The sequence below is a fragment of the Mustelus asterias genome, chromosome 14 (assembly GCF_964213995.1).
Source record: "Mustelus asterias chromosome 14, sMusAst1.hap1.1, whole genome shotgun sequence".
Lineage (NCBI taxonomy): Eukaryota > Metazoa > Chordata > Chondrichthyes > Carcharhiniformes > Triakidae > Mustelus > Mustelus asterias.
The window spans coordinates 95,266,130-95,281,486 of NC_135814.1; the positions used below are offsets into that span (position 1 = coordinate 95,266,130).

Genomic DNA, 15,357 nt, shown 5'->3' on the forward strand with positions numbered 1-15,357 from the left:
ATAGCCTTTTCAGGGTGATGACACAGGGGGCTGAATGGCCTCCTGCTCTGCTACATCATTCTATGATGAAAGAGGAATCCCCATCGATCGATGGTTGGCTCTGTCACAGCAGAAGCATGAATCCGTTTGCAAGATGAAACATTTTCGCACTTGGGATGAACGCAACTCGAGTTTGTCTTGCAGAACCACCCAGTGGAGTTTCTAATCTTTAAATGTACATTGTACGTGCTGTTGGGTTGCATCACTTGGTTTGTACTTGGCTGCACTTCAGTGAAGGGTTTGGAGTTTGTTAAGGGGCTTTCCCTTAGAAATTACTCGGTCCCACCTTCTTAGGGTGACTTTGGTGCTAGTTATTGTCAGCGCAGACTCGATGGGCTGAAGGGCCTTTGCCGCACTGTGCGACCTTTGAGTGCTTCAGCCCCAGGCTAAATAAACATGTGTTTTCAAAAGCTTCGTTTATAGAAAGATGGCAGAATAACACAAACGGGGAGGGGTGACAGTGAAGTAAATCAGACGGTGTACCTGCTCTCCTCTGGGGCCAGGGAAACTGAAGCCTTGTCTTCCCTTGTCACCCTGAAAAGAAATTCAAGGAGGAAGTTACATCGACCTCCCAAAGCTTCACACTCGGAAAATGGAAAGGTTTTTGTCGATAAAGCACATTTTTTACCTCAGGCCAATGATATACGTTTGAAATATTGTCAAGGAACATGGAGTACATGAGGTCTAAGGATAAAACATTGGAAACCACCACCCAAAAAGGTATGTCTGAGAACATTTACTTATCCGAGCAGGCAGGATCAGGCCGTATCTTCTTGCTTCACGCAGTATTGCACACTGATAATCAGCCCCCTCCCCCCCACCAACCCCCTGCCTTCCAATCACCTTCTCCCTCTCCTCATTCCCAATCACTACCCCACCCCCCCCCCGACAGCACCATCTGCTTCCTCTCCTGATCTCCCCCCCCCCACCGCCCCAATTGCCTCCTCTCTCCCTATCGCCTTTTGTTTGCTTCTCCTGAGCTTTCCCCCCCCCCTTCCCTCCCGAAGCATCCCGCCACTTCCTGCCGACCGACCCCTCTCAACTGTCCTTCCCGGTCACATTCTCCCCTCTCCTGGGGTCTAGGAGGGCCCCTGTCACAAACTGAAGGGCCAGTGTACATTAACAGCCCGCCAGCCCCGTGTAAACCAGGGCCAGGGGCCTTGGTACCTACCTGTTTTAATGCAAGGCCCCATTCCTTATTCCCAGTGTACAATGGTGTGAACCCAACGTCTAGACAGATGCTATAACAACATGGTGGGGAAAAGGGATATTGGGCTATCATGCTGGCTACCTGATAGATCAGCCCAAACATTCATTGCCCTTTGATAAAAGAAATTTGGTGGTCACCAATTTAATTTGCTTCTTGTCTTTCTGGTCTGAGATTTTCGTTAATCTTTTTTAAAATCTCATCCAGTCATTCCTCACACGAAGGAAGGTGTTTCTGGTTATTGGGGCAAATCTAAGCCTCAGAATGTCACTGCAATAGTTTCTCAGGGTAGTGTCCTAGTCTCAGCCTTCATCAGCGACCTTCCCTTCATCAGAACAAGTAGGAAGTGGGATGTTCAGTGTCCAATTTCATTCACAACTTCTCCGAGAAGTTAACAAGAGCGAATCCACCTACCCTGAACATTCAATGGCATTGGTCAATTCTCACATCGTGGGGTTACCAAGCACCAGTCACATATCGCTGTGGCTACAAGAGTAGGCCAGTGGTTTGGTACAACCCGCCTCCAGACTCTGTCTTTCCACAGTTCCTTCACTGTCGCTGGGTCAAAACCCTGGAGCTCCCTCCCTAACAGCACCGTGGATGTACCTGTTAGTCATCCTACTTTTCAAATCAGCCCTGACTGTGGGCATGGTGCCCACGCGATACGATTCACGCTGTCTTTCTGTGAGTTAGCGAGGCTGGCTGGCCTACCTTTGGACCCGGTGGCCCTGTGCCACCCCTTGGTCCAATTTCGCCCGCGTCTCCTCGCGATCCCTGGGGAAGAAGAAAAGCGGGTTTTTAGCAAGTTCCTTGAGCTAGAAAGCTCCCGGTGATTCCAGCACAGCCGTCTGACGCCCCCCCCCCCCCCCCCCCGTTCGCTGGATGGGTTATGCTGGTCCGGGCAGCAGTCCAGATGAGATGAGACAAGGCGTGGATGTTAAAGGCAGGCCCCAGGGTGGGGTTGAGGCGGGGGGGCGGGGTGTGTGTGTGTGTGTGTGTGGGTGGGTGGGTGGGTGGGTGGTTGCCCTCTGTTGCCCCCTGGCAATTGCATCGGTTAAGGCAGGACGCCAAGGTGATGCAGGTACCCTCCCGTCCTCATTATGTGCCACATCGTCAGAAAGACTATCTTGCCACCTTGTGGGTGTAACATTTCCATTTCTCAGTCCATGTTGGGGTGATCCTTTTAAGTAGCAGTTCCGTACATGCTATTGCAACTATAGGGTCCATCCGTGCTGTATATATGTTGGACGAATGGGTATGGAAGGGCAGTAAGTGGGCATGGGTGCTATAGAGCAGCCACAGAGGTGGGCAGGGGACATATATTGGCATGGGGGAGTGGTTAGGGGAGGAGGGTTGGTTGATGAAGGTTAGAGGGCCTAGAAAATGTCACAATACAATTCAGCTGAAACCGCAGAGCTCCAAGGCAGGCACTGGAAAATCCTAGTTTGTGACATCCGAGGAGGTTAATCACACTCGCGCTGGAAAATGTGACAGTCTCTTCCCCGAGTTTCCCACGGACACTTCATTTACCAGCTGTTGGACTGTTGGAGACGTGGCAAAGAGTGGAGTGGGGGGGGGCAGGTGGAGGTCCTGCGATGGAACCGCCATGAAATACCCAACCAGGGTTGGCACCCACTGCGTATAGGGGTCAGAAACAGCAACTTACATTTAAGCCTGGTCCTCCGGACAAGCCTGGGGAACCTCTTGGTCCTGGGAGGCCGATATCACCCTGGAAACAAAGCCAAGATATCAATGAATGAGCAAGAAATGGAAGAGTTTGCTGCAGTGACCAATAAAACAGCACCGCCGGTGAGGCGACCATCTTCCCGTTTCGGCCCAGTGGAGAGGCAAGAGGCTTCCATTCGCGCTCGGCCAAGATCTCCATGGCTGTTCTTCAGTTTGGCACGATAGCGCCATTTACAACACAGATTTAGCACTAAATCCCAAGATAAACTCCTCAATATTACAGTAAAATCAGGATAGCATCCACTTATAGTAATAGGAGGAGACCATTCAGCCCCTTGAGCCAGTGCACCATTCAATTCATAGAATCCCTACAGTGCAGAAGGAGGCCATTTGGCCCATCGAGTCTGCACCAACCACAATCCCACACAGGCCCTATTCCTGTAACCCCACATATTTACCCTGCCAGTCCCCACTGACATTAGGGTCAATTTAGCATGGCCAATCAACCTAACCCTCACATCTTTGGACTGTAGAGAACCATAGAAATCCTACAGTGCAGGGGGAGGCCATTTGGCCCATCGAGTCTGCACCGACAACAATCCACCCAGACCCTATCCCCGTAGCCCCATGTGTTTACCCTAGCTAGTCCCCCTGACACTAAGGGGCAATTTATCACGGCCAATCCACCTAACTAGCACATCTTTAGAGTGTTGCAGGAAACAGGAGCACCCGCAGGAAACCCACGCAGATACGGGGAGAAAGTGCAAACGCCACACAGACAGTGACCCAAGCCAGGATTGAACCCAGGTCCCTGGCGCTGTGAGGGAGCAGTGCGAACCACTGTGCCACCATTCAGTTAGGTCATGGTTGATCTGTAGCTCAACTCTATTTACTTGGCTCCATATTGCACTTGACTATGTCTATAAAATAATTAAATCATTCCCCGTTGACCCAATCACCCCTCATGAACCACCCACCCACCTCCTTGTCAACCTTGCCAGCTTTTTGGGGTGAGAATTTCACATTTCTACTGACCTACCTGACGTCACTCCCAAACAGCCTAACTCCAATGAGATGCCTTTATCTTCTATACCCAGTAGAATAGAAGCCCAGACTTCGTAACCTGGCTTCATGATTTAACCCTTTTAGCCCTGGGGTCATTTCTTGGTGAATCTACGCTGCCCCCACTCTTAGGCCTGAGGCCTAGAACTGAAGGCAGGACTCCGAATGAGATCCATCCACAGCTCCGTATGGCTGTGACTAAACTTATATTCTTGCCGCACGAGATAAAGGCTAACATTCTATTTGGCCTTTTGCTTATTTATTAGTGTCACAAGTAGGCTTACATAACACTGCAATGAAGTTACTGTGAAAATCCCCTGGTCGCCACACTCCGATGTCTGTTCAGGTACACTGAGGGAGAATTTAGCACGGCCAATGCACCTAATCCGCATGTCTTTCGGACTTTGGGAGGAAACCGGAGGAATCCCACGCAGACACGGGAAGAACGTGCAGACTCCGCACCAACAGTGACCCAAGCCGTGTGTTGCGAACATCATAGAATCCCTACAGTGCAGAAGGAGGACATTCAGCCCATCGAGCCTGCACCAACAACAATCCCACCCAGGCCCTATTCCCATACCCCATGTATTTACCCTGCTAATTGCCCTGATGAGAACGTGCAGACTCCGCACAGTCACCCAAGTCGGGAATCGAACCCGGGTCCCCTGGCATTGTGAGGCAGCAGTGCTAACCACTGTGTCACCGTGCCGCCCCCTTTTTTTTTTAGTACATGTCCTATTTAGTGATCCTGCCCTTGGACCTCCTAAATCTCCCCGCTCACCCACCGTTCCTAACCATGTTGAGAATATTAATTAGATTAGTTACGGAATTATCATTATGTCCATTCTCTGACATCACGGACAGTCCGTTACCTTTTCGCCTTTCCGTCCAGCTTCACCTGGTAAACCTCGCGTACCTTCGTTTCCAAAATCTCCCTGTGAATGGAACAAGAACATGGTTAGATAGTCAAAAGACACCGTGGTTTCCGGTTTCAGGAGGTGTTCGCCATGCTGTAGATGTCCTGGGCTATGACCGAGTTAAACATCAACAACAGCCCTGTTCAACTCCCGTCTGAATTTCTGAGCCTGGAATCATTCACGTATGAAGACTGACAAAAACGTTTGGCTCCAACCCTCTCCCAGGTCTTGCTTTACAACCGAGGGTTGCAAACTCTGGGTAGATATATTCCTAGATTGAAACATAGAAACGAGAAGCAGGAGGAGGTCTTTCGGCCCTTCGAACCTGCTCCGCCAATCATTTTGATCATGGCTGATCATCGAATTCAATATCCTGATCCCCCCATATCCCTTGATCCCTTTAACCCCAAGAGCTAGATCTAATTTCTTCTTGAAATCACACAACATTTTGGCCTCAGCTACTTTCCGTGGTAGTGAATTCCACACATTCACCACCTTCTGGGTGAAGAAATTTCTCCTCACCTCAGTTCTAAAAGATTTACCCCTTATCCTCAAACTATGACCCCTAGTTCAGGGCTCCCCACCATCCGGAACATTCTTTCTGAATCTACCCTGTCTAACCCTATTAGAATTTTGTAAGTTTCTGTGAGATCCCCTCTCACTCTTCTAAAGTCCAGTGAATATAATCCTAACCGACTTAGTCTCTCCTCATATGACAGACCTGCCATCCCAGGAATCAGCCTGGTAAATCTTCGCAGCACTCCCTCGACAGCAAGGACATCCTTCCTCAGATAAGGAGATCAAAACTGCGCACAATACTCCAGGTGTGGCCCTATACAATTGCAGTAAAGCATCCCTATCCCGATACTCAAATCCTCTCGCTATGAAGGCCAACATGCTACTTGCCTTCTTTACTGCCTGCTGTACCTGCGCGCTTACTTTCAGCGACTGATGCACAAGGATTCCAAGGTCTCGTTGAGTATCCAACTCTCTCAATTTACACCCATTCAAGTAATAATCTGTCTTCCTATTATTGCTACCAAAAGCTAATGCTGTTAGAATTTCGTACTTTTCTATGAGATCCCCTCTCCCTCTCCTAAACTGCAGTGAATATAATCCTAACAGACTTAGTCTCTCCTCATATGACAGACCTGCCAAATGTCAACCTGGTGTAACCCCATACAATTTTTTAAAAATTAAATGGACAAAGGCCCTGACTCCTACCGGCAGAACATCTAACTTACAAAAAACCAGTGGAGGCCTTGTTATATTTAAAGATATGCTAATGCCCTCCCTGACTACTGACAACCAAATTCCAAAGAAATACACAAACCCCCTTTTATATTTTGAACGTAGAGCCCAGGCCACCGGAGAGAATATTTCAGCAAAGGGCAAAAAGGACCCTCCCTCCCGCTGTTAAACACCTCAACTTTCCAGACCTGGGAACATACATCCTTTGTCCAACACTCAGGAGAATTGGTGGGAGGTATGTCACATGATCTTCACCCAAGTTGTAGAACCTGCAATATTGCTGTGTGGACCTGACCTCAGTCAGCTGTTGTTGGACCTCAGAAGAGCAGGTTAGGTGGATTGGCCATGCTAAGTTGCCCCTCTGTGTCCAAAGATGTGTAGGTTAAGGGGATTAGTCATGGGAAATGTGTGGGGTTACAGGTCTAGGATGGGGGAAGAGGTCCTGGGTGGGGTGCTCTGTCAGAGGGTGGTGCAGACTCGATGGGCCAAATGGCCTTTCCTGCACTGTAGAGAATCTATGAACATTGGCCTTCAAGACTAATACAACTTGATGTGCCTTCTCCCATTGAGTGAGTCCCAACTTCTGGAAAGACGGCTCACCTGCAAGAGTAAGCCAACTACCCTCTGAAGGAATACACCATTGGATTTTTGATTCAGGACTCCCAAACCATAAGTCTTAGTTTCACCGTGGTCTTACTCAGATAAGGACCCCAATCCCTTTCTTTTCCTCACCCCTCTTTTATTGTACCAGTGCAAGAGGGACGGACATTGCGGAACCTCTTCCCATGATGTGTATGCAAAATAAGCCAACCCCCTTATTTGACCTCTTATCTCGGGTTTGCTGTGAAGTTAATTGAGGATCAGATCACTCCGAATTAAAGGGTCGGGGAAAATAGTCCCAACTATAAAAGGGGAAATGAAAAATTTAAAACACCTTCCTGTTTATGGGCGGGTATCAGAGAATCATGGAATCCCTACAGTGCAGAAGGAGGCCATTTGGCCCATCGAGTCTGCACCGACCACAATCCCACCCAGGCCTTATCTCCACAACCCATGTATTTACCCTGCTAATCCCCCTGACATTAAGGGGCAATTTAGCATGGCCAATCCACCTAACTCTAAACATCTTTGGACACTAAGGGGCAATTTAGCATGGCCAATCCACCTAACCTGCACATCTTTGGACACTAAGAGGCAATTTAGCATGGCCAGTCCACCTAACCTACACATTTTGGACACTAAGGGGAATTTTGCATGGTCACTCTCCCTAACCTGCACATCTTTGGACACTAAGGGGCAATTTAGCATGGCCAATCCACCTAACCTGCACATCTTTGGACACTAAGAGGCAATTTAGCATGGCCAGTCCACCTAACCTACACATTTTGGACACTAAGGGGAATTTTGCATGGTCACTCTCCCTAACCTGCACATCTTTGGACACTAAGGGGCAGTTTAGCATGGCTAATCCACCTAATCTGCACATCTTTCGGACTGTGGGAGGAAACCGGAGCATCCGGAGGAAACCCACGCAGACACAGGGAGAACGTGCAGACTCCACACAGTCAGTCACCTGAGGCCGGGAATCAAACCCGGGTCCCTGGTGCTGTGAAGCAGCAGTGCTAACCACTGTGCCGCCGTGGTAATGAGAGGAGAAATCAGGGCTGTTTAAATTAATCACCCTCCTGTCCGTAACGCAACAGTAAGCTTGCCTGGCACGATGCCCATTACAGCGCAGCGCTGGTTCTCACATAAATGGGGAAGAAAGCCTGTCTGAGAATGGCTGTGTTTGGAGGATACCACCACAGGTGGCCAACTATAAAGATTGCTGCCAGTGGCGACAGACGCTGTTTGTTCGGTGATTCTGCCCAGGGAAGCTCCTGGGGTAGATTTTCTGCGGTTAATGGGGAGTATGACCACTGAATTCCCCTCAGACAGAAAGAAACACCTCAAGATTTGACCCACCCTTTCCTTCCAGTTCTTCCCTGCACCTTTCACTGTGGTGATGACAAGAAAGCTTTCCGAAATCAAAGTAATTCATGCTCACCTTATCTCCTGGATTTCCTTTGGGTCCAGGACTGCCTTTGGCTCCAAAATCACCTCTGCGACCCTGAGGAAGGAAAATAGATAAAGCGAGCTTAGAGCTGCCCATAGCCTGGGACATGTTGGGACAGGTCTCGGCCTAAAGGGAGGCCAGACAATTCTGTGCAAACAGACTAATCCGCCTTTCTTTTCATTCCGGTGTGTCTGTGTCGTATAGGGAATGAATTCCTCTCTTAAACGAATGGGTTTTCAGTGAGTTAAAATGCGTCTATTACATATGTCGGCACATGTACGTGGACACAAGGACTGGAATTCTCCAGCCACTCACGCCAGTGGGATTCTCCGGACCCGCCGACAGTGCGCCCTCGCCCACAGGTTTCCCGCTGGTGTGGGGTGACGCCAGTGAGAATTCCCATTGACAGCAGCGGGACCCGAGAATTCACCGCTAGCAAACAACCTGTCACCTCCTGCCGGTGGGAAACACGTGGCTGGGAGGCCAGAGAATCTTGCCCACGGTCCCTCATTGACATATAAAACTCATGCACACACATGCGTGACATTTAACGCATGTTGCCCCCACCGCTGTGTAAATAAACAATTTCAAGTGTGTACTGTAAGTGACTTAACTCTTGGCTCCATTTCTAAAGTGCATCTGGGAGTTTACTGGAAATAAACAACATCAGTTTTTCAAAGAGAAGAATAATTACCACATCTCCTTTGGGCCCTGGAGATCCTTTGCCGCCCTGTTGCACAAAATAAAGAAGACAACATCAGTCTGCAAGAAGCCAACAAATGACAGTTGAGAGCAATGCGCAGGCCTCTGGTCTGAACACTGCGAGTCAAAGTTCATAGGTCACGGTCAGAACAAGCGGGAGAAGGCCATTTCCATGCCAACCGCAAACATGGGCATCAATCCCAACCCAAATCCCACAGGCTGAATCAATAACCTTCTGTGACAATACTGTGTCTTTACAAAATGTATTTTCATCATGTTTCTTGTAAGGGGTATGTTTAGAATTCAGCCCTGTTTTATACAGTGCCAATTTGTCTGCACCAGACAACTCACATGCTGAGAATGCAGATTAATAATTGATCTTAGCTAATGGGATGCTTGTTTCAATCTGAGTTGATGCATTTTTGTTTCGTTTTGGTTTTCCTCCTGGGGTTTAAAGGTAGAGCTTTGTTTCTCACATGACACAGTCATATGCTAATGGATGAGTTATAGTTACAGGGAAAAGAAAGCAGTTTCTGCTAGGTCCTGAAAAAAGCAAGAGGTGTGTGTCTCTCTCTCCCTCTCTCTCTCTGGAGGCTGCTGTTTGAGTGTTAGAAAACAGGTGTCTCTCTGTCTCTCCTTTCCCTCTCTCTGGAGGTGTTCAACCACTGTAGGATTGATACCAAGGAAAAACACATGAGCTTGTGTGTTGCTAACTGTGTTTGAAGAGGAGTTTAGGTCTATAAGAGGAATATTGCTTGAATTGTAACTAATAGAGATAGATTAGCAGTTAAGAATTGTATCTTGTCATGTTTGAGTATTTCAATTGGTAAAAGTTATGCTAATTCATTTCTTATAGTTAAACTGTACTGTTAAAATAAAATTTGTTTTGAGAAAAGTTTCCTAGTGGATCAACAGAATCCCACCTGGAGTGACACACCTTTTCCTTACACTAATACCAAAATAAAAAATAGTTGTGGTCTAGTCTAACTCCATAACATACCTTGGGGTTTCTGATCTGGTTCCTAACAAGACAGAGCACCAACACCAGCAGGTTAGAGGAGGAAGGTGAGGAGGAAGGTGAGAAGCCTTCCATGGTTAAGTGCCTTATTTTTCACCGGTCTGGGTCTTTGGCAGAGTCTCAGTGGAAGTCATATTTACTCTGAGCTGGCCCAAGCATCACTGAGGGCCTTATGAAGGACCTAAAGGGAAGAATTCTGAGAGTAGCTCAGGGAATGTTGGACAGTCCCGAGTCGATGCACTAGGTAAAGTGAGTATTTCTTGCCTAGTGAAGCAGTTGAGGCTACCTCATTAAATGTTTATAAGGCAAGGATAGATAAATTTTTGAACGGTAAGGGTTATGGTGAGCGGGCGGGTAAGTGGAACTGAGTCCATGAAAAGGTCAGCCATGATCTTATTGAATGGCGGAGCAGGCTCGAAGGGCCAGATGGCCCATTCCTGCTCCTAGTTCTTATGTTCTTATGTAAAGGGCAGAATTTCTGCCCAAGGCCAGTCCCAGCAAAAAATAAACTAAAATGGGATGGACTTCCTGGTCCCTCCACCTGGATCACAAGCTGGAGATCGTCTCCAGTTATGGCCTAGCCTGAACTGAAATTCTGGGAGCATTGGGCTAAAGTTGTCCCCTTGCATAGTGTCCAAAGATGTGTAGATTAGTGGGATAAAGTATGGGGTTACAGGCATAGGGCTGTAAGCTTGGGTAAGATGATCTGAAGGAGAGTCAGTGCAGGCTCGATGGGCTGAATGGCCTCCTTCTGCACTGTAGGGATTCTATGATTTCTGTGACTACAGCTATCTTCAGTGAAATTCAGAGACGGAACAAGAGCAGCGAGAACGAGTCAGGATCAACTCGTAGGAATGGAGGAGAATTGTGCAGTTAATAACAGAGAGGAGAATAAAAATATAAATGTACTATTAAGGAATCTCTCCACAAACACTCAAAAATTCTTTGTGACGAGAGATTGTTTCCTTCTGCCTATCTGGACTGCCCTGAACACAGAGTGCAAGGTTTGACCAATAGTGTAGGGAGACATGGTGTAAGCCAGATCCCACTGAGAGAGATTTGCTTTGCAATGTATAATATTACCTTTCCACCTTTCCTGCCCATTAGTCCTGGACGTCCAGCTGGTCCCACTGGGCCCTGAGAAAGAAAAACAACACCATTAATAAAAATCTGTGACAGTTCTTCACTGTAATGTCTGACGTAGTGATATGTCGCATTTATGTCTAATGATATACTTCAGTGGGTTATATAACAATGCACAAATGACTCCATCGGGTCTCAATCTATCTGCAAAGTTTCGAACGACCCCTTCTTCAAGGTGATCCAACTGTTTCCTGATCTTGAGCTGATCACATTCTGCAACAAAAGAATGAGTGTTCCACCCAGATACTTTAAACCCAGCAGCCATTAACGCAATGGCCCTTGGCTAAACCATAATATCCCCGATCCCATTCCACCATTCAACTAGACCGGGACTGATTTGGATCCCAAATCCATTTGGCTGCTATTGATCCATCTTCCATTGATACTTCTTTCTGAGAATAGGTCTGAGCAACTCGGTTAATATCCAGTGGGGCAGAAACAACATCGGGTAGTCTGATTGTTGGATGTCCAATGAGGTCATGATGGAGTCTGACTTTGGCCAACAGTCCTCACTTACAAGAGCGCATGTTGTCACCAATGATTCGCCCCGTTCCCCCAACACTGGATATACTGGACGGACGCCTCTGTTCGAAACCATCAAACTGTCACCAGATGGTTGTCCAGTTATGGAAGAAACGGAAGGTTTATCTACGGAATGGATGGGAATGGCAAATGCTGTGTGGAAAAGTGTCACTGCCGGTTTGGGTAGGATTGCAGGAATATCTACCCGGCCACACATGATGCTTCAGGAAGAACTTTGAGAGTTTGCCACTTCTGTTACATGTGACCATTAAGTTAATACAGGAGAATGGAAAGTTTTACTGTCTGAGCCACCTGTGCTGAGAATTTCCTTCCATCGCCCCTCTCTCTGGGAAGAGTTTTCCAGCCACCCTTACCCCGAATCCTGGAAAATCCCACCCGAGGTCAATGGGCCTTTCCATGGTCCGCCCCTCGCCCGCTATGATTCCTGTGGGGGGACAATTTGCCCCTCTATGTCTCTCCAAAATCAGAACATCAATTGAACATAGAAACATAGAAACTAGAAGAAGGACTAGGCCATTCGGCCCTTCGAGCCTGCTCATTATGATCATGGCTGATCATCAAATTCAATATCCTGATCCCGTCTTCCCTCCATATTCCTTGATCCCTTTATCCCGTAGAGCTATATCTAATTTCTTCTTGAAATCAGACAATGTTTTGGCCTCAGCTACTTTCTGTGGTAGTGAATTCCACACATTCACCACCCTCTGGGTGAAGAAATTTCTCCTCACCTCAGTTCTAAAAGGTTTACCCCCTTATCCTCAAACCCCTAGTTCTGGATTCGCCCACCATCGGGAACATTCTTTCTGAATCTATCCTGTCAGAATCTTAAAGGTTTCGATGAGATCCCCTCTCACTCTTCTAAACTCCGGCGAATATAATCCTAACCGACTTAGTCTCTCCTCATATGGCAGACTTGCCATCCCAGGAAACAGCCTGGTAAACCTTCGGTGCGCTCTCAGAGACTCAATTACAATTGGCAATGAGGTTTCTACCTGAACTTCCCAGGTCAGGTCAGGTCTGGAAATGCTATCTGCAGGCCTGACCATCTCTCCCTTCTACTCACATGAAGTGACTTTGTCTTAACCCAACCCAACCTGCCCGCGCGAGGGGTTAATGTGTCATTTGTCCCATGGTAACTGGCAAGCGACACTAGCGTGTTTAATGCCAGTTAGCTCTCATTAATTCCGAGCAGTTAAGAGCGAGAATGGGGCTCCTCCGGCTTGACTGACAACATGACCTCCGAAGAGGAAATCTGCACTCCAAATGTTTCAGGATGCCCCAGATCCCAGAGATTGAAAGTCACTGGCTGGGATTTCCACTCTCCCCCTCCCTCGCCCTGGGGCGTGTTTTACAACGGCAGAGGTGGCCCGCCAGTGGCCAGTGGTGGGATCTGGGATCTTCCAGTCCCACCGCTGTCAATGGGGTTTCCCGTTGTTCGCACCCTCCGTCACCAGTGAGTCCATGGTGGGAGGTCGCAGTCAGCAGGATCAGTGGGTCCCACTGGTCGGAATGGCTGGAAAATCCTGCCCTCTGTTTTATCCCAGCTCATTCCAAGAACTGCCATTCTCCAAGATTCCCGTGATGGTGTCCATCTTCTCCGCAGATCCGCAACTTCCTGGTGAAAATCCCGAACCTTGTGATTGGCATCTAACAAGAGCTTTCCTTGCCCCATTTCCTTGTTATCTAATCCCTGTAGTTTCCCTAAAAACTAATCCTGAATGGGTAAAGGTTATGATGTGGAGGTGCCGGCGTTGGACTGGAGTGGGCACAGTAAGAAGTCTCACAACACCAGGTTAAAGTCCAACAGGTTTATGAGGAATCATGAGCTTTTGGAGCACTGCTCCTTCATCAGGTGAGTGGAGGTATAGTGCCCTCCTGATGAAGGAGCAGCACTCCGAAAGCTCATGATTCCTCATAAATCTGTTGGACTTTAACCTGGTGTTGTGAGACTTCTTACTGGGTAAAAGTTGCAACATGACCACACCTCCTGTCGTGAGCATTTTAATTAATCAGCGAAAAGGATCAAAAAGTTGTGCCAGCTCCTCCCCGTATCTTTCAAAACCAAAAAGCTAACCTCAGTAATGGGAACCGTGAAACCAATGTCGATTGTTGTAAAAACCCACTTGGGTCACGAATGTTCTTCAGGGAAGGAAATCTGCCATCTTTACCTGGTCTGGCCTACATGTGACTCCAGAGCCACAGCAATGGGGGTTGACTCTTAAAATGCCCTCTGAAATGGCCTGGCAAGCCACTCAGTTCCAGGGCAGTTAGGGATGGGCAACGAAAGCTGGCCTTGCCAGCGACGTCCCACATCTCACGTGGGAATAAGAAAAAGAATTCTGTCACACTCACCTTCGGACCTCTGTCTCCTTGAGTGCCAGGAGGTCCACTTCTTCCCGGTCGCCCAACATCTCCCTGAAAGAAAACGCAGCATTAAAATTAAATTTAATGATACTTCATTCAGAACAATCCACTGGGTCTGTTTGAACAACTACTGTTGCATGGCTTGCAGATTGGCTTGGCTCATGAGATTGGATATAAATAATTCTTTCATTGTGAAAGAGACACCCACCATATATGTGGCTACCAGAGCAGCTCAGAGGCTGGGAAACCTGTGGCGAGTAACTCAGCTCCTGACCCTCCCAAAGGATGTCCGTAAGATAAGATATAGATCTAGGAGCAGAATTAGGCCATTTGGCCCATCTCAATATCCACCATCTCCAAGGCACAAGTCAGGAGTGGGATGGAATACTTTCCATTTGCCTGGACGAGTGCAGCTCCAACAAGGTTCAAGAAGCTTCATATCATGCAAGACAAAGCTGCCCGCCTGATCGGCACCCTATCCACATTCACTCCACGGGGAGGCAACGGCCTAGTGGTATTATCACTCGATTATTAATCCAGAAACTCAGTAATGTCAGCTGGGTTCGAATCCCGCCACGGCCGATGGTGGAATTTGAATTCAATAAAAAATATCTGGAACTACGAATCTACTGATGACCATGAAACCATTGTCAATTGTCGGAAAAACCCATCTGGTTCACTAGTGTCCCACAGTAATGTGGTTGACTCTCAACTGCCCTTGGGCAACTAGGGATGGGCAATAAATGGTGGCCGGCCAGCGACGCCCATGTCCCATGAATGAATTTAAAAAACCCCACGAATGGAAAGTAGTAGCAGTGTGCACAATCTACAAGATGCACTGCAGCAACTTAACTAGGTTCCTTCAACAGCACCTTCCAAACCCATAACCATTACCCAAGAAGTACAAGGGCAGCAGACATTCCACCACCTGGAGGTTCCCTTCCAAGGCCACTCACCATTCTGGCTTGGAGATATATCGGCCGTCCCTTCACTGTTGCTGGGTCCAAATCCAGGAACTCCCTCCCTAACAGTACTGTGGGTGCACCGACACCATAACTGACCGTGGCAGTTCAAGGAGGCAGCTCACCACCACCCTCTCAAGGACAATTAGGGACGGGCAATAAATGTTGGTTTTGCCAGTGATGCTCACATTCCATGGCTGAATTTAATAAAAACTACAGAATGACACAGAATTCACAATATAGAAACAAACCATTTAATCCAACTGGTCTGTGCTGGGGTTTAGCTCTCCCCTACTTTCTCTAAGCCTATCTGCGTATCCTTCCAGAGTCATATAGTGCAGTACGGTGGCTGCTGACTTGTTCTTAAGTTGCACACCGATCGATACCACAGCTGTTGAATTTATTTT

General features: G+C 47.9%; 1 protein-coding gene across 2 annotated transcripts in view; it reads right to left on the minus strand.

The window, feature by feature from the left end:
• col6a2 (collagen, type VI, alpha 2) overlaps window positions 1-15,357 on the minus strand; it is a 98,237-nt gene that overhangs the window by 36,575 nt on the left and 46,305 nt on the right. For both annotated transcript variants that reach the window (XM_078228910.1, XM_078228911.1), the window contains exons 13-20: window positions 13,977-14,039; window positions 11,022-11,075; window positions 8,913-8,948; window positions 8,210-8,272; window positions 4,867-4,929; window positions 2,913-2,975; window positions 1,958-2,020; window positions 523-573 (exon numbers count right to left, since the gene is read on the minus strand). In XM_078228910.1, coding sequence (XP_078085036.1) covers window positions 523-573; window positions 1,958-2,020; window positions 2,913-2,975; window positions 4,867-4,929; window positions 8,210-8,272; window positions 8,913-8,948; window positions 11,022-11,075; window positions 13,977-14,039 — 456 coding nt within the window. The remainder of the gene's footprint in view (window positions 1-522; window positions 574-1,957; window positions 2,021-2,912; window positions 2,976-4,866; window positions 4,930-8,209; window positions 8,273-8,912; window positions 8,949-11,021; window positions 11,076-13,976; window positions 14,040-15,357) is intronic.